This window comes from Rutidosis leptorrhynchoides, chromosome 2, assembly GCF_046630445.1.
Source record: "Rutidosis leptorrhynchoides isolate AG116_Rl617_1_P2 chromosome 2, CSIRO_AGI_Rlap_v1, whole genome shotgun sequence".
Lineage (NCBI taxonomy): Eukaryota > Viridiplantae > Streptophyta > Magnoliopsida > Asterales > Asteraceae > Rutidosis > Rutidosis leptorrhynchoides.
In genome coordinates, this window is record NC_092334.1 from 140,428,738 (window position 1) to 140,449,041 (window position 20,304).

Genomic DNA, 20,304 nt, shown 5'->3' on the forward strand with positions numbered 1-20,304 from the left:
CCATAAGGACGAATACAATAACATATGGTTACATTGCAAGGTATTTGACCTCTATATGATACATTTTACAAACATTGCATTCGTTTTTAAAAGACAAACTTTTATTACAACGAAAGTTGACAGGCATGCATACCATTTTGTAATATCCAACTATAAATGACCTAATCTGTCATTTACTTAATAATTATCTTTATTGAATTCAACGACTTGAATGCAACGTCTTTTGAAATATGCCATGAATGACTCCAAGTATTATCTTTAAAATGAGCAAATGCACAGCGGAAGATTTCTTTAATACCTAAGAATAAACATGCTTTCGAGTGTCAACCAAAAGGTTGGTGAGTTCATTAGTTTATCATAATTAATCATTTCCATTAATTTAATAGACCACAAGATTTTTAATTTCTCATAAACATCAACTCATATCAGGCATTTCGCACTGCATAGAGATAAAAATCATTCATATGGATTGAACACCTGGTAATCGACATTCACAAGATGCATATAGAATATCCCCATCATTCCGGGACATCCTTCGGACATGATAAATTTCAAAGTACTAAAGCATCCGGTAGTTTGGATGGGGCTCGTTGGGCTCGATAGATCTATCTTTTGGATTCGCGTCAATTAGGGTGTCTGTTCCCTAATTCTTAGATTACCAGACTAAAAGGGGCATACTCGATTTCGATCATTCAACCATAGAATGTAGTTTCAATTACTTGTGTCTATTTCGTCAAACATTTATAAAAGCGCATGTATTCTCATTCCCAAAAATATATATTGCAAAAGCATTTAAAAGGGGAGTAATGAAACTCACGATACTGTATTTTGTAGTAAAAATACATATGACGACATTGAACAAATGCAAGGTTGGCCTCGGATTCACGAACCTATATTAAGTATATATATTCATATATTGGTCAATATTTGTCTAACAATTTAAGTCAGGTCATAGTGTATCACAATCCTAATGCTCGAGATTATCATGCAAAAGTCAACAAATGAAGCGCCCCGTCCTAATCCATCCGGACGAAGTCCATATCGATTATAAACGATTCACAATAGTTGATTACATCGCGAGGTACTTGACCTCTATATGATACATTTTACAAACATTGCATTCGTTTTTGAAAAGTCAATCTTTCATTACATCAAAAGTTGACGGCATGCATACCATTTCATAATATATCTAACTATAATTGACTTAATAATAATAATCTTGATGAACTCAACGACTCGAATGCAACGTCTTTTGAAATATGTCATGGATGACTCCAAGTAATATCTTTAAAATGAGTAATTGCACAGCGGAAGACTTCTTTCATACCTGAGAATAAACATGCTTTAAAGTGTCAACCAAAAAGGTTGGTGAGTTCATTAGTTTATCATAAAGAATCATTTCATAATTTTAATAGACCACAAGATTTCATATTTCCAATTCTCATAAACTTACGTCCCATGCATAGAGACAAAAATCATTCATATGGATTGAACACCTGGTAACCGACATTCACAATATGCATATAAGAATATCCCCATCATTCCGGGATCCTCCTTTGGACATGATATAAATTTCGAAGTACTAAAGCATCCGGTACTTTGGATGGGGCTTGTTGGGCCCGATAGATCTATCTTTAGGATTTGCGTCAATTAGGGTGTCTGTTCCCTAATTCTTAGATTACCATACTAAAAAGGGGCATATTCGGTTTAATAATCCAGCCATAGAATGTAGTTTTAGTACTTGTGTCTATTTCGTAAAACAGTTATAAAAATTGCGCATGTATTCTCAGCCCAAAAATATAAAGGGTAAAAAGGCAAATGAAACTCACCATACTGTATTTTGTAGTAAAAATACATAGAACGACATTGAACAAGTACAAGGTTGTCCTCGGATTCACGAACCTATATTATTTGTATATTTATTAATATACATAGTTGTAATCGAACAATATATATATATATATATATATATATATATATATATATATATATATATATATATATATATATATATATATATATATAAATTTATTAGTTATATTCCCTTTTATATTAATATTGTGTATATATATTTCTTATATTCAATTTGTTATATAAAAATATTAATTTTCGTTATGTTATATGTATTAAATATATTTTTGATATTAATACTTATTACTTGATAATAATAATAATTATAACAATCTTATTATTAATGGTAATCTTAAAAATACGTTTGTTAATAATCATAATAACGATTCTTATACTAATAATAAGAATATTAGTAATGTTAATATTTAATTATAATTTTAATAGTAATTTTTAGTGATCGTATTAGTAATAATACTAATAATGGTGTTTAGACGATAATTCTATTACCAGTATTGATAATAATGATACTTTGTAATATTTATAATAATAACGATAATACTAATTTTAATAAAAGTGATAGGTTTAAAATAATAGTACTTTTAGTAATAATGATAGTATTAATACTGATATCTATAAAATGATACTTAGTAATAACAATAATATTAGTAATATTAATTATATTAGTGATAATAATAGTTGTATAATTAATATTTGTAATAATAATAATAATAATTTACATCATAACTAAAATAATTCTTAATAATGATAAAAAGTTTTACGATAACAATTTTAATAACCCTAATCATAATAAAAATGATATTACTAATAATAATAATTCTCATATCATTAATAATAATAATAATAATAATAATAATAATAATAATAATAATAATAATAATAATAATAATAATAATAATAATAATAATAATCACAATAATAATAGTAATAATAATAATAATAATAAAATTAGTAAATGGTTACAACCTTTGAAGAAATGATCAAAAAGAAGTGCCACTGCCGAGATTCGAACCCAAGACCTCACGCTCACCCGACCCTTACTCAAACCATTGCACTTCCATCTGCTTTTCTGTTCTAAGCTTAATCTAAATATATATATAACCCGATTCTTATTCTATTTCTTGTTCTCCTTCATCTTTACTGGATCACTAGTCGACCATTAAATCACTCAGCATAACTAATTGATTTTTTTTTAATTCATAACCGGGTATAAACGTGTATAGCAGTTATCCCAATTAATCAAACACTAAAAAAATAACAAATAAATATAAAATAAAAAAAAATTAACAGCATCTGACTGCTGCTGTTGTCGCTGCCAAAAGAAAAAAAAAATTTGATTTTGATTTGGGATACGTTTTACTCAAAGTTTATAACATCAAATACTTTTCAAATTGCTCCTAGAATCTATCTCGATCATCAATTGATCCTGTAACATCGATATGACCTCGAATTTCATGATGAACACATATGTTGACCTTTTTTGAAAAATACTTTGACTCAAAAATTCAACTTCAATTTCATGAATTAGAACTTGAAATTTCGCAGGTAGTTTGAGTAAAATAATCCTAACGAAACTACATTATTACATTTTGAAAGTTGAAACGAATTTGAGGTTTGGATTAAAAGTTCAAGAACAGAGGTTCCGGTGACTTTTCTATCTTTCTGTTTTGATATTTTTCGAAGTATAATAATAGATAGTAGGATTTATTGGAGATATAATCGAATCCTTGAGTAGTACAACTGATAAGATCGTTTTTTGTTTGATGTGGAAAAAAAATTGCAGTCGACACATTTAGTTAAGCAGACACAAACAAAAAATAAAATAAAAAAAATAAAACGGAGATGTGTAACAGATTCTTCAACTTTTTCTGTGTTAATAAATATAAATATATTAATAATACTTTTAATATTAGTTTTTATAATAATAACAATAATAATAATAATAATAAAAATGATACTAATAATATTATTAATGATAATAATAATAGATTGTATTATTTCTATAATAATAATAATAATAATGATAACTATAATAAAAATAATGATTTTTAATGCTAAAGGTAATATTAATTGTAAAAATAATAATAGTAATAGAAATGATAGTAGTTATAATATTTAATAATTGTTTAATGTATAATAACATATTTTGATTATTTAAAATTATACATTTTAATATATTACACTATACACATAATCATCAATTAAGTACAGTAATCATATATATCTATTATTTAACAGGTTTTTATTTTTAATCATAAATTATTTTACATTTGTAATTTCAACAACTAGATCGTATAATATTTTGTATATTATTTTATCTTATATTAATAATTCTAACAATTACATCATATAATATTTCATATACACATATAAATTAAATTATATAAGTTTCCATTTCAAATTAATATATATTTAAATATATATGTATTTATTTACAGATGGTGGTTCGTGAATCGTCGGGAATAGTCGAAGGTCAAATTAATTCATAACATAGTTCAAAATTTTGAAACTCGAGATAACAGACTTTACTTATCGTGTCGAAATCAAATAAGAGTTAAGTTTAAATTTGGTCGGAAATCTCCAGGTCATCACAACAAAAGTCAAGTTGACCCAAAATGATTTACAAAATCTATACATGTTTATTATGTAACTTAAATAGTCGTTTTATATATTTAAATATATTTATCAGGTAAATAATAAAAGTCATTTATTAAAATATATATATGATAAAAAATATACTTTTATATATCTTAAGTAATAAAATTTATAAAGTTCACTTAATATCATAAAAATATAGTGGTATGTATTATTAATGTAATTATATTACGCGTGGTAAAAATATCTTTGTATTACATATTTATTTGATAAAATAATATTGATGATAATAATAATAATAATGAGTAAAAGTTGTTTTATTTTGTAATAATAATAATTATTATTATTATTCTACTAATAATAACAATATTTATATTTATTAATGATGACTATAATAAAATGATTTTTTATCATGATAATTTTAATAATAACGATACTTTTTATTATTAACTGTATTAATAGTAATATTTTATAAAAATAATAATTCTATTCAAAATGATAATTTTTAATAATAATAATACTAAAATGATAATAATAATAATGATATTTACTAATAACAATGATATTCCTATTAAAATCATAATTTTAATAAAAATGATAGTTTTAATATTAATGATACTTTTAATAATAATAATAATAATAATAATAATGATAAAAATAATAAAATGATAGTCTTAATAAAAATATTAATTATTTTATTATTAATAATAATAATAATAATAATAATAATAATAATAATAATAATAATAATAATAATAATAATAATAATATTGATTATTAGAAAATAATAATAATGACAATAATAACGACGATAACGATAACGATAACAATAATGATAATAATAATCATTTTAACAATAATACTAAAATTAATGATAATTCAGTTGACTATAACTTTTAATCCGTTCATCGAAATCATACGCTTTTAAAATAAAAAGTTTTTAATTTTTCGCCAGCATTCCAACGACATGCATATCATATACCTTATCTGAATAGCACATTTATTAAATTCATGATTTATCATAAACTATATAACGAAAAAATTAAACATACAAGCATGCATAATCATATATACTCGAGCAGTAGTCAGGGATACACTATTAATATATAAAAGATAAGATTTGAATGCTCACGTATCAATATTGAGATTCAATATTGCAGGAAAGTACGTAGACGCAACGGAGATGATAAACACTAGATTGACCTCACGAGCATACCCCCGAACCATACCCATAACCTCCATAGCTACAACCCATAATTTCCTTAGCTTTATCCCTCTCAAAAACCAATTTTGAAAATCCGTTTTATATCACTTGAGCAGCACTCCGTCGTAGTATTTTATGTATAATACTAATAATAATAATACTCCTAACCATAATAATATTAATCTTAATAATAATAATAATAATAATAATAATAATAATAATAATAATAATAATAATAATAATAATAATAATAATAATAATAATAATAATAATAATAATAATAATAATAATAATAATATAAATATATATATGTAAGTACATGCGAGAGATAGAGTGAATCAGAAATGAGAAAATGTTCGAACTTTATAGCACTTGGCCTGTCTCCCATAACCATGCGATCGCATGGTTTAATGGGCATATGGCCATGCGATCGCATGGCCTCCTGTGTCCAGCCTGTCTCGCTTGTTTTACTCTGCCGACACTCGATTTATATTTATTTATATATAATATAATTAATTTATATAATTAATTATATATTATATTATATTTACGTGCATAGTTGATTAGTAAAATTAGTTTCAATAACTTGTACGTTTACTCTTGACTTATGTCCTGGTTCCGGTTTCTCGAACGCCTTTTCATGCGCTTAGAAAACTAATACATTATGTTTCATGACTCGTACCCTTGTCAAAATATAGACTTAGATTATCAACAAACTATATCACTCGAGATATAACTTGATCGCTCGAGTGTTTTGGTTATTTGCTTCTATAAATCGTCTTCTCATTATTTAACATTATATATGTGACGACCCAGAAATTTCCGACCAAATTTAAACTTAATCTTTATAGGTTTCCGACACGATAAGCAAAGTCTGTAATGTTGGGTCTAAAAACAAAAAAAATTTGGAACGATGTTCATATATTCAATTGACCTTCGACTGCTCTCGACGATTCACGAACAATTAAATGTAAATAGATATGTGTGTAAGTATATGTAAATATTAAATGATTGTAATACTCGTTTGATGTTCCGATTGATAATAAGCAAGTTATTATTAAAATGATTATATATAAATGGATATATAATATTATATTGAATCTATGTAGATATATGGTTTCTATATATAATTGTTATTATATTGTAAAGTATGAATAATAAATATTCGATATTATATAAGTATTAACTATTACATACTTAATAATATGTAATATCTATATGTTAAGTTTAATCACAAGTTAGAAATATAGTTGTTATGTTAATGTTATTATTATTTTCATTATTATCAGTAATATTATTAATATTATAGTTAGTATTATTATTAATAGTAACATTAATATTTGTATTATTAATGAGATTATATCTAATATAAACTATATATATGTATATAGAATTTGATATATATATATATATAAGTGATAATATTATTATTAATACTATTATTATCATTAACAAAATTAATATTATTGTAACTAATAAGAATATTGTTATCATTATCATCACTAGAAATCAAATTTATTTAAATTCATTATTGTTAGTATTAATGTTATCATATTATTATCTTTATCAATAAAATTATTGTTAATAATATTATTATTAGTATTATTAATTATTAGTAGTATTAATATAATTATATTTGTCATTATCAAAAATTAGGAATCTGATATAAATAAATATATACAGATATATATAATCGTTATATAAATATAAAATACATATATAAAAACATATATAAATAAAAATACAGCTTATTATATATATACACATATATACTGATAGTAATAAAAAAAATACGGTATTATACATATATAAATACAAATGTGTACGTATTATGTTAGATATCATTATCACCTTTAAATTTTTTATCTGATCTTAGAATCTTTAAATGGTACGAATTAATTAGAAAATGATATCTGTTCGTGATTTTCTTCTTCTCTGTTCCAAATTGGTACGACTGGTCGACTCAAGCAAACTACAAAACAAAAGCTAATTGATTTGATTACATTGTATTTATATCTACTAACCTCTATATTACACTCTGGAAACTCAATTCAGGTTAAATCAGAAAAATTAAATTAAAGTTCATGAAAACAGACGCGATATCTCTGCTCTTCATTATTTTGTCAATTCATCAAATTCGAGTCTTATTTAAAAATCTAATGATGCAATTCTATTAAAAATCTTGCATTCAAACTAACTGGAAGGATTCAATATCCAATTTTTCATATCGAGTTTCAATTTCGAAGTCAAAGTTAATTTATGAAAAGTCAAACCTCCTGTTCTTCGTGAAATTCGATTTCCTGTTGATGTTTGAGTTAAATTAATGGTCCAGATAGTTTCTAAAGGATTTTTCCAACCTATTTTGTGTTGTAAGTTTTGTCTAAAATTGTCTTAAAATCAAAAATGGGATTTGAGTTGTTAATGTTCTTCATCGAGTTCTTCTTTCTGTTTCAGCTTTTTCCTTTATTTGAATTCTGTTTTAATTAGTTTACACAAGTTCTAAGTGTTTCTGCATCGCTTATAAGTCCTAACACACATTATAAATCATGGTTATGAATTGGGTTGAGTTTTGGTCGACTGATATTGAAGAAGAAGAGAAACAGTAATATATACGGGTTATAATTAAATAGGATCAGATTTAAAACAGAAAGACACGACTGGTTCGATGGTTAAGAGGAGAATCGAGTGAGCGAGAGGTCGTGGGTTCGAGCCCTGCCGATGCCATTTTTTTTAAAAACCCTTTTCTTTTAAGGTATAACTTCTATTATTATTAATATTATTATTATTATTATTAATTATTAATATGTTGTTTCTGTTATTATTATTTTAGAGTACTAATATTTATTATTAAGACTAATATCATGACGTTTATTATAAACACTAACATAAATTATATTATTATCACTATTATTATTTAGTATTATTATTATTATTATTACCAATATTAATATATGTATTATTATTATTATTATTATTATTATTATTATTATTATTATTATATTATGCTCATTATTATTATTATTATTATCATTATTATGAACATAATACAAATTATTATTATAAATATTATTATTAGTATCATATTACAAATTGTTAGTATTATTATTGTTATTAACAACAAAAGTATTAGTAATAATATCATTATTATTGTTAATATGATTATCAGTATGGTTAAAATTAAACTTATTACCATAATTAACAAAATAGATATATTTATAATTATTATTATTATTAAGAATTAAGTATCATTATCAAAAGTTAATATTTTCATGATCATTATTATCAAATTATTCATTTTATTATAAACTAATGATATTATCATTGTTATGAGATTGATTATTGAAAACTATCATTTATACAATTATTAATAGAATCATAAATAATACTATCATTTTTATTAATATTAGTATTATCAATATTATTATTTCAAATATTACCTTAGTATTACTAAAGTACTGTTTTAACAAATAATATATATATATATATATATATATATATATATATATATATATATATAAAATGAATTTAAGTTATTAATATAAAAATTATATCACAAATAATAATATATATATTTGTTCGATTACAAGTATATGTTTTAATATATATACGAATGATATAGGTTCGTGAATCCGAGACCAACCTTGCATTATTCAGTTCCGTCGTATGCATATTTTTACTACAAAATATCGTATCGTGAGTTTCATTACTCCCTTTTTAAATGTTTTTGCAATATATATTTTTAGGACTGAGAATACATGCGCTTTTATAAATGTTTGACGAATTAGACACAAGTAATCGAAACTACATTATATGGTTGGATTATCTAAATCGAATATCGCCCTTCAAGTCTGGTAACCTAAGAATTTAGGGAAATGGCCCCTAGTTGACGCGAATCCTAAAGATAGATCTATGGACCTTGAAAAGTCCCATTCGGGGTAGGAATGCTTTAGTACTTCGAGATTATTATTATACAGACGAGATGTCTGTGGGGATATTCTATGCATTAAAGTTAACGTCGGTTACCAGGTGTTCAATCCATATGAATGATTTTTATCTCTATGCAGTTTACGAAATGCCTGATATGAGATGTATATTTATGAGAAATGAAAATGAAAATCTTGTGGTCTATTAAAATGATTGAAATGATTGATTACGATAAACTAATGAACTCACCAACCTTTTGGTTGACACTTGAAAGCATGTTTATTCTCAGGTTTGAAAGAAATCTTCCGCTGTGTATTTGCTCATTATAGAGATATTACTTGGAGTCATTCATGACATATTTCAAAAGACGTTGCATTCGAGTCGTTGAGTTCATCAAGAATATTATTAAGTCATTTATAGATGGATATATTATGAAATGGTATGCATTCCGTCAACTTTCGATGTAATGAAAGTTTGTCTTTTAAAAACGAATGCAATGTTTGTAAAATATATCATATAGAGGTCAAGTACCTCGCAATGTAACCAAATGTAATGTATTCGTCTAGATGGATTAGGACGGATCATGAAAATATACAATCTTTAATTAAGAAAATATTTTATATTTAAGTTAATATTTTTCAATAATATGTTTTATTTCATTGTAACTATAATAATAATAATAACGTTTGAAAATATGTAAGTCTTATATATTTTGAAACCGTTTAAATAATAGAAAGTACTCTTTCGTAACGTTTGTATTTTAAAATTTAATATCGATATAACTCATTTTTACACCAACGTTTATAAAAACATTATATTACATTCCAAAATCATTTTTATTGAAAAGGTTATGACAGTAGAAGTTGTTATAAAATGTTTTTTAATAATAGAAGTCTATTATATCGAAAAACGTTTTTGTTTAAAAAAGTAAAATAATATATAATTCATAACAGGTTTCAAGTTATCAACTTACAGTTTATTCATGAGTTGTAGGGTTAAGTCAAATGGATAATTGTACGTATGAAATCATCTTAACATGACAAAGGATTTTATCTTGTCGACGAACATTATCCCAATTATTTACTCTTTATGATAAAGTATTATTAAAGCCTAATAATTAACCTATCAATAGTCACGAGAAAATTATTGTAAGGCATGTATTGAAAATCAAACAGGAGTCTCCACTAATCCTTGTCTAGTTCTCGTTAATTGACACATTTGTACTTACTTAAAAATCAATTTACCATTTTCCGAATGCCATTAAAAAGGAAAGGTTTCCTAGATCAAAGTGGACCTCTCAACAGAGACTCGTAATCATACAATGTATCTGATAAATCAATCATTTGATATTATCTTCTAATTCCAAACATGTTGAACCAAATATGTTCATGTAAAGTATTATACCTAATACTTTGTTAAAGTTTTCAAGTTATAATATATACACATATACATAAATAATCATATCCGTTCATTTAATGGTTCGTGAATCGTCGAAATTTGGTCGAGGTTAAATGAATATATGAACACAGCTTAAAATTTTTGAGATTCAACTTAACAAACTTTGCTTATCGTGTCGGAAACATATAAATATTAAAGTTTAAATTTGGTCAGAAATTTCCGAGTTGTCACAGCAGTATATAGATTGCTTTATGCTGAGAGTGAATGTTAAGCGTGTATGTGCAATTTCAAATCGAGTGAAAATTGTGTAGTGAGAGCATGTCGATGGCAATGCTTATGCTCCCTTATTTGTAGATGTATAATGGCCATATTTTGAGGTATTGTTGCTTCCCAATGTATTACGGAAATATTTATTGACTTTCTCATTTTGAGTGCTTTCAAGAGAAAGCATGGTTGTCCCTTGCCTTAGTTGGATATGGTGGCGGCCGAGCTAGAATTAGTTCCCTCACTTTGACTTTTATTTGACCGAGGTTGCGATGCATTATGTTCAATGCCACCACTCCATTTAGCAAGTTTGAATATCTCTGCGTTCCAAGCTTCGTAAATGATTGTTCGACGAAGCGATAGTTATTGTGTCGAATATGGGGTAAACTATCAAACCCCTTAGTTTAAGGTTACGAAAAGAAGGATTAAGCTGAGCTTGGTGAAGTTAAACTTCATAAATGGGTTATGTTTTGATTTGACGGCGTCTACATGGTGTCATTTGTTGAATTACCGTTTTACCCTTCTATATGATTCCTTATCGTCTCTTTAAATTGAAAAGTATATTTGTCTTTTATCGGTCCGATTATAAAGTTGAAATTTGAATTTTGAAACCGATTTTTCAGTTTATCCAGAGGGTAATAAGTATCCCATTACTCTCTAATTCGATACCTCTTATTCTTCTCTTTTTTTTCTGCTCCAGCATTTATCTTTCGTCGCCAATTACTCAAGGTAATTTCATCATCCTTTTTCTTTTTTGCTTTCGTTATGGCCAAGTTAGGTATCAAGTTTTTGCGAGCACCGTCACTCCTTCTATCGTATCCAATTTGATGCAAATCCTAGATTAGTCGGATGGGGATATGATTATCTCTCCGAAAGACAAAACGATTTTACAGTTCCCCATTTACTATGTCAACATGTATAGCCAATTGTTTTCAGGGTGCAATTTGAGATTTCAGATCTCAACCTTTTATTTGAGTGTTTTGGATTACCTCAAAGTGCGTGTTTTTGTTTTACATCCTTTGGCTATGAAGAATATCATGGCCTTCGAGGTCATGCATAGGGCCTATAGCGGTGAACCTCCCGTTGATCTATTTCGTTTCTTTTTTCAAACCAGTGATGTTGACGATTGGGTCACCGTTGCAAAACGAAAGAAGAAGAAGGTGGATTGTGGAGATCCACCTTTTTTGTTTTTCATCGCATAGTCCAGAAGTCAGAAAGTGGAAATCGTCATTTATTTATGTTAAAAATCCTTCTTTTCTCCCGAAACCTACCCCAATGTTTGTGACATCAAGAGGGTAATTATGCCTCGTGAATATAGGGATCCCGATCCTAAAGGTTTTGGTGAAAATCCCTTCTTCAAAAGAATTTGTAGTCATCCGATCCTAGCTTCTTCTTATCAAGATGCCATCTTGTTCAAGCTTGGGATGGCTACGAAGTGGAAACAGTCGATAGTCTGTTAAGTTACTAGGTATTACCAAACACAACCAGTCAATTGTCCCACTCAAACGGTCGAAGGTCACACTCAACCAGTCGAAGGTAAGACACAAACGGTCGATGGTCACCTAAGTCGGTCGATGGTCACTTAAGTCGGTCGATGGTCTGGCAAACAGTCGAAGGGTTCACAGACGGCCAAAGAACTGACCAACAGTTAGAATTTAAAGCTCGATCGGTCAATTGAGAGCACAGTCGGTCGAATGCGTTTTTGAGATCAGCAGTTTTTTGAAAATTAGGATTTTGAACTCAAAACGATCGTATGATCAATTTTCGAAAGGAAAACACAGACAAACACCTACGGGACCTTTGTATGATTCAACAAAAACCCTAAACAATAAAAAATTTAAACTTTCAAGTGAAAACACAAAGATTTCGATCCAAAAACCAATTTTTGACAACAACAAAAAATCACAAATTGATTTAAAACGACTGATTCATAATTCAAATGCTCTGATACCACTTTGTAAACGTACTTAGAGGATCTTAGAATCAGTCTAACATGATCTAGAGGCGGAATAACACTAGATCATGCAATAAATCGAATATCCTAGTGTACGAGTCAAACCAAGATTAAATCTTGATTAACACGAAGCCTAAACTGATATTCTGTGGTATTTAGACGTAGGGACCAAGTTGCATAGACGTAGGGACCAAGTTGCAGATGACCTAGGCTTAATATGAAAGTTTGTAGACTACCTAGGGTGAAAAAAGTATAGTAGGCGACATCGGTACATATTTCGAAAGTTTGTAGACGATAGTGAGACTCAAATGGGTATATGGGCGACATCGGGACATTTGAGAAAGTATATAGCTAATTTGTAGCTTTAACCCTAATATGAAGTGTAACCTAACAAATGATGCTTAAACTCGTTTATATACTGTCTGCAGAGATAGTCGGTCGACTGTCCGTTAAGTCGATCGAAGATCAACTTACACCGACCTTGACTGTCGGTCGATAGAGTTCACAGTCGATCGACTGATCGACTCAGTCGGTCGACTGTCAGATCAGTTTAACTATTAATTTGAGTGTTTACGTATATTAACAAATATTCAATAGTCACAATGTTATTTATTACAGACGGAATTATACATTAACGAATATGGAACTAGGGATTGAGGAATATGCACTAACACAACACACACCTAAAGCACCTACGTGTTGCTTGCAACTAATACAACAACCTAAACTTGGACGATATTCAACAACCTAATCAATTGGTAGTTGATGAGCCAACCAACTTCCTGGCAAAATGCCTACACTTAAAAACCAACGACATGTCAAGATCAAAACTCAAAATTCTAATTGGTTCTTCGTGTTCGTACTGGTGATTCAACAAATAAAACGAAGTAGGTGTCTCTTTCTTTCGATTACACGCGCTTCCATACCATAAATCAAAGAAATTGTAAGAAAATACGATCACTTCCAAGATCAACCACGGCTCCCTTGATTTACATTTCCAGAATATATCACCTTTTGTAGCCAAAAGCCGAAAGACTCCTTTTTAAAGAAAATGTAATATATAATGAGACTTGGGTTAGGTAAAATACCATATAGCTCAAATAAATTAATCTTGATATCAAAAAATTACTCATGAAATTAATATGCTCTTTCTTTGAGAATAAAAAAGAATTTAAACTCTGAGAATTCCGAAGATCAAACTGCATTACAACTTACTCAGACCGACCTCAACAATCTCTTGAAAAACATCTAAAATATATTTCACAATCACTAAACTAATTACCAAACCAATGAACAAATCCTAACCATCCAAATACATACAAAACCAATCACAATCATCTAATTGAACGGCACCACCAAACAAACGAACAAACAATTTAAACACCAATCGAGATTCCAATGTCCTAACAACACCAAGGCTGCCTTCAGACCACACTAAAGATCCAACAAACGACAATAGCCCAAAGCAAACCAAATCCAAAACCCGAACTAGGAGTCACCCAACCACCGCAAACGACAACAGCTCACCGCAAACCAAATCCAAAACCCGAACTATGATATTAAGGTATAATAATAATAACAAAGATATAGGACCAGCCAGGCACAAAATCGGATTTTTATACTGATTCTGCAGCAAGGTGGTCCACCAGCAAACTTGGAGCCTAGAACACCTCCGAAGGAGGTGGTCCAGATTGTAAGATAATATAGCCACTGATCGGTAGCTCTATGGCCATGATCCACGGTGACCAAAGTTTTCATACACAACTTGGAGTCTTTTGTTCTTCTGTAACCATGAGGTGGTCCACAATGGCTGAGCCTTGCGGCATGCAAATTTTTCAGATTCACCACGGTTCATGGTACAAACGTTTCACACCAACCAATTTTAAAAATAAAAACACATTCAAGCATGCATTTGAGAAACAAACATGTAGATGTAAACTTGCATTAAAGCATTACAACTCTATACTTGAAATATGATCATTCGATTCTATTGCATACAATAAAAGAAAGTACCAGGACTAACATAGTAAATGAACCTTCAAAGATTCAGTTAACATACTACAAAAGGGAGTAAGTGCGCTACAAGTGTCGTCTTATTGCCAGTCGATTCAGTAGAGATAAGTAAACACAGTTAATACTGCAGCCTTAAGTGTCGGTGGCAATTGCTTCTGGGAGGCGCAGCAGCTTATGAGGGGACAAGGGGGATTTTGGTTTAAGAGAAGGCCCTGTTAATCTACTGCTGTTCTCTTTTGGCATTCCTAGACCTTTTAATTCAATTACTTTTCTAACTTCATTAGCCAACTCTATCACCATGTCATCTTCATGACCTGTTTTATTATACATGCAACACATATCTATGTTAAAAGTACAATAACACAAGACATTACAAGTTACAAGATTAATACTCAGTTTATTATATCTCAACACTCTGTCTCTAACAGTCAAGGTTGTAAAAGTCGCAAGTCGGGGACGCATCGGTCGAGACCTAAAAAGGACGCGTCGGCCGAGTCGGGGACGCGTCGGCGACGCATCGGTCGTTGACCAACGTTGACTTTATTAATAATTTCTTAAATATATATTTATATATGTATAAAATAGTTGATTCTGTACCATAAATTTCTTAAATAAGAACTTGAATTTAAATTCAATCAAACTTCAAACTCAATTAATGTTACCGAGTACATAATTAGTAAGGACACAGAGAAAAGAGCGGCCCAAAAAATGAAAACAAACCCTAATTTTAAAACATATCACATCTTGACGAAAATTTGACTGATTTAGACCATTTTTGACCAACTTTGACCAAACTTTTAGCTTTAACCGTCTTTTGAGTCGTTTTCAGAAAAAACGGGACGGAGAACCCAAAAAAACGACGCGTCGGCCAAGTCGACCAACTTTTACAACACTGCTAACACGTCAAAACTAACTTAAAGGGTCAAATGGGATAGAAGTTGGCCAAAGGGCATTTTTCTAAAGACAAACTCACACACCCAATACAAATATACGCATGAATATATAATGCCCAATACGAGGCTTGAACCCCCAACCTCAACCAAGGTTGAGGAGGCTCCTCACATACCGTTAGGCTATAAGCTCTTTGGTGCCAATATTGATTCTAAAGAATTATATTAGAATTAAAAAATATAAATTCGGTAACCATATTTGTCTGGATGGTTATTTGTTAAAAAAATTCAAAACTTTGGGACGAAATGTTTGGTCAACCAAACCCATACAAAAGAATCACTCATTTTGACATGTTACCTAACATACCTAACCAAAGTTTTGTACTGATATAATACCAAACAAGAAAAAATTATAAAAAATAAATAAAAAGAGAAAAAAGTCTAGTTTGACATATTGAAATCAACATTATTGTAATTTTCATGGGATGTAAGAAAAATGGAATGGTTTGAGATGCTTTTAAGATAATCAAGAATTAATGATTACTGGTGATGATGAAAGAAATGGAAAAGCTATCTTTATCCTGCTTTGGTTATCAAGAATGATAAACATGTATACAGTGGGGCAAAAACAAATTTTAACATAAAGTAATTCCAAATGGAGAATATTAAAAGAAAAAAAATGTTAAAATGGCTGAAATTACCAGCAGCAAAGTGAAGGTGATGGTGGAAGAAACAACGAAATGGGTTTAAGGAGTACTTCAATTTCTTGTTTCTTTTTCAATACATATCATCCTAATCCCTCATTTAATTTTATAGTAGTATAAAGTATAGAATGAACAGCTTACCTATATTAAACATTGCCTTCTCCAGCAAGAAAATATAGTCTCTGTTGTTTCCACAAGGGCCAGAAGCAGTTGCAATTTGTCTGACAGTTAACAAGAATTAGAAAAACAGGCCATGCAAAGGTTTATTAGAATGTAAATATGATGAATAATACAAAAATGGTAAGCATGTTACCTTGCCATATCCTCCAAAGGTGCAGGTCCAAGGTAGTACTTATTTGATTCCTTATCTGGAGTTGAAGTGAAGCTGCAGCAAGCAAAACAACCATCTTATTTCGACATTTTCAGTTTTGTGTGTCTTGTGTTAATGGGACTTATTCACATTGAATTAAGAAAGATTAATATCTAGTTGCAGGTCTCTTATGCTAATTAAAAGGAGAAAAGAAACATAGTATATTAAATAGCAACTTACACCATAACTCCTGATAACGTAGGCTTGTCAATCTCCCCATCCTGAATCACAAGTCAACATAATTGTCAGATACATATAGAGACAAAAATATTGATATTTAAAATAATAAACGAAACGTATATATAGAGCTTGTAAGTATTTTTACCTTGAAAAAGTCTACAGTCGTCTTCTGATCGTACTCACATTCTCTGTTCTCTAAATACTGAAAAACAAAATAGAAGCTTTCTATGTAAGTTCTTAAACTTCGATAAAGTCTTGATTGTTACAAAATGAAAGCTTATAATACATACCGCCATTGCCAACCTTTCCTTCTCTTCATCTCCTCTAACACAATACACAGTTCCCCACTGAAACAAAAACCAGGTTAGAAATTAGCATTTAAGATGATCTCAAAACAGAATATATAATACATTTGTACAAGATCAAAAGAAGAAAACCCAAAAATGTTCAAAGTAAGGCTTACACAGACGGCTCCTTCCTTGTACTCAAGTGTGCACGTTCTCGCAGGGTGATCAATCGTACCTCTATGATCTATGCATGCTGTGACATAATAATACCATTTTTATTTCAGATTATAATTAAGGTACATATAAAAGAAAAGTAACCAATGACTTGAGTGGACAATTTTGCTTACCAAGATCAAACACACGTCGATAGTTCTTAATACATCCTATCATCTTCTCATCATACTCGAACCCAGGGTTCCAGACTAAAGAGCCATAGCCAAACACCCAGAAAACCATGATTCCAACTCTTCACAAACTACTAGCTGTTGATAATGAAAAGTTAAAACACTAATGATGCTTTGTATTGTCAAAAGCGCGTTAATTATCAACACGTAATTAAGAAGCTTAAATTGGCCATATTAGTTACCAACGCTACCCATTTTCGACTAACATATCGTTTGACTTTTTTAAAGTAACGTGACTACCACTTCCTAAATGGCACTCATATCAATTAGCTTCCATTAGAATATCAATAAACTCATTCAACTCAAATGAAAAGGCAACATTTGACTTCTTATATCTAACATATTACTTTCCATGAATGATAGTGACGTTGCCAACATCTAGCAGCAACTTAACAACAGTAATCAATCAATCATCCATCCAAAAATAAGAATAAATACTTAATATAAATCATTTTCCTTCTAAAAATCGGAGCTTGTTTAATCACTGAATCCAAATCCAATTAGGGGTTTTTCAAAAACCAAACCCTAAATATAGATATTTACTGTAATCAACTAATTTCCTTAATTTGAAAAGTTTCCAAATAAATAAAAATATAATAATCATTTATAGAGATAAATATATATAGATCGAAGATATCAAATAGAATCCAAAATAGCTGAAGTAGATACCAGATCCAACAAATTTATAGACACGTACACGAGTATATACATACATATATAATATAAATAAATAATCATCATAATACACGTATAAACATACTGCACGTATCGTAAACGCGGATTAATTGAATTGATCAACTGATTAATTGCTTACATAAATTGAAGAGCGAAGTGTAATGTGCGAAACAAATCTGACGAATTTGAGGAGATTCGATTGATCGTCAGATGAATTTGAAGAGATAAAAGGTTGTTAGAAACAGAGAAAATGGGGAACGAGGGTTTTTAGGATATTATTTTAGGTTTCCGGCGACGATGAAAGAGACACTCTTTCTGTGTATAGCGCCGGGAGGGTGGTAGGCAAGGTAGAATGTAAGAATAAGGACTATTTAGACCACTCCAACCATGACGTCGTCACGGCACTTCCTCAGCGCCACATCAGCTTTCTCTCTCCTCTTTTCTCACCACTTCCTCCCATAACACTCCCATAACAAACCACTACCAACCATGACATACTCTCTCCTCATTCTATACTCCACAAAATTAATTAAATAAATTAAAGTACAAGTTTATTTGCTCTTGTACAAGTAATTGTTGCACAAAATCTCTCTCCACTGTCATCAAATATGCTATGGGATGACATGAACGAGTACGCAGTGCTTGAGGGCGGTTGAGGGCGGCCGATGACGGGGTGAATGCCAATGGAGCCCTCGAAGAAATGAGGGGATGACATGGGTGAGGGCGGACGGTTGGGAGTGGTCTTATAGGACTATTTACCTTATTATGCCATTCATTTATATGTCATCATGGATGGATGGATGTATGTATGTATGTAACTATGTATCAAATCCAATGTATCATGTAATCTTGATGATTTTTAGGATTCGTGCATGGTCCGATGTTTCTTTTAATCCGTATTTTTAGATTAAATTTGATTTAAATTTAAATAAATTTTATTTTCTATATTCTAATTATAATATAATATTAATATTTTATAATTTCAAATTTGAATTCGAGTTATAATAAAAAGAAGAAGAAAACAAATAATTAGCGCAATATAAAGTTAATGAAAATATAAATTTTCATCTACAATCTTTAATATAAACGAGAAATTCTGATTTTTTTTCCATAAAAATTTTTTGTAGTCAACTCAAATTTTATGAAGTTCAAAATATATAGTAATATAATATATATTCATATTTGTATATATTATATTATATGTTATATTTGAAGGTTTTTCGTATGCCCGAGAGACATATTTAATTAATGTGGCTAATGTGTTATGATCCAAGTCGGGTCATACCCAATAACAAGCTTACCGACACCTTATTCGTATTTGATCTTAGCGAATGGATCGTTGATTAAATACGCGACACTTGAACTTTAAGAAAAAAATGATTTTCTTAAATATTACTTGATGTGTATATATATAAATTATGGAATAATTTATATAATATGGATTTAATTATTTATAGGTTAAATAATTAATAAATTTATGTTACATTTTATATAAATGGGTTTTATATAATATAATGTACATAAATATTAATATGGAAGTTTTATAAAACAAATTTTATAAAATTTAACTTTT

The 20,304-nt window shown here is 29.0% G+C and overlaps 1 protein-coding gene across 1 annotated transcript; it reads right to left on the reverse strand.

Moving 5' to 3' along the window:
- Positions 1–15,136: 15,136 nt before the first annotated feature.
- LOC139891449 (gamma-glutamylcyclotransferase 2-2-like) lies at positions 15,137–19,070 on the reverse strand. Its single transcript, XM_071874418.1, has 9 exons — positions 18,871–19,070; positions 18,000–18,134; positions 17,829–17,905; positions 17,656–17,712; positions 17,511–17,567; positions 17,366–17,406; positions 17,129–17,200; positions 16,957–17,036; positions 15,137–15,535 (listed from the first exon to the last, which is right to left on the reverse strand). Exons 2-9 carry the CDS (start codon positions 18,106–18,108, stop codon positions 15,354–15,356), a joined length of 675 nt encoding a protein of 224 aa, XP_071730519.1. The 5' UTR covers positions 18,109–18,134; positions 18,871–19,070; the 3' UTR covers positions 15,137–15,353.
- Between the last annotated feature and the right edge of the window lie 1,234 nt (positions 19,071–20,304).

What these genes read in the sequence shown, in the direction of transcription:
- LOC139891449 (XM_071874418.1), bottom strand. Translation starts at nt 18,108, where the DNA reads ATGGTTTTCTGGGTGTTTGGCTATGGCTCTTTAGTCTGGAACCCTGGG. An exon ending in CGACTGTAGACTTTTTCAAG is followed by an intron (nt 17,407 to 17,510) that starts GTAAAAATACTT and finishes CTTGTGATTCAG; the next exon opens with GATGGGGAGATTGACAAGCC. An exon ending in ACGTTATCAGGAGTTATGGT is followed by an intron (nt 17,201 to 17,365) that starts GTAAGTTGCTAT and finishes TGCTTGCTGCAG; the next exon opens with CTTCACTTCAACTCCAGATA.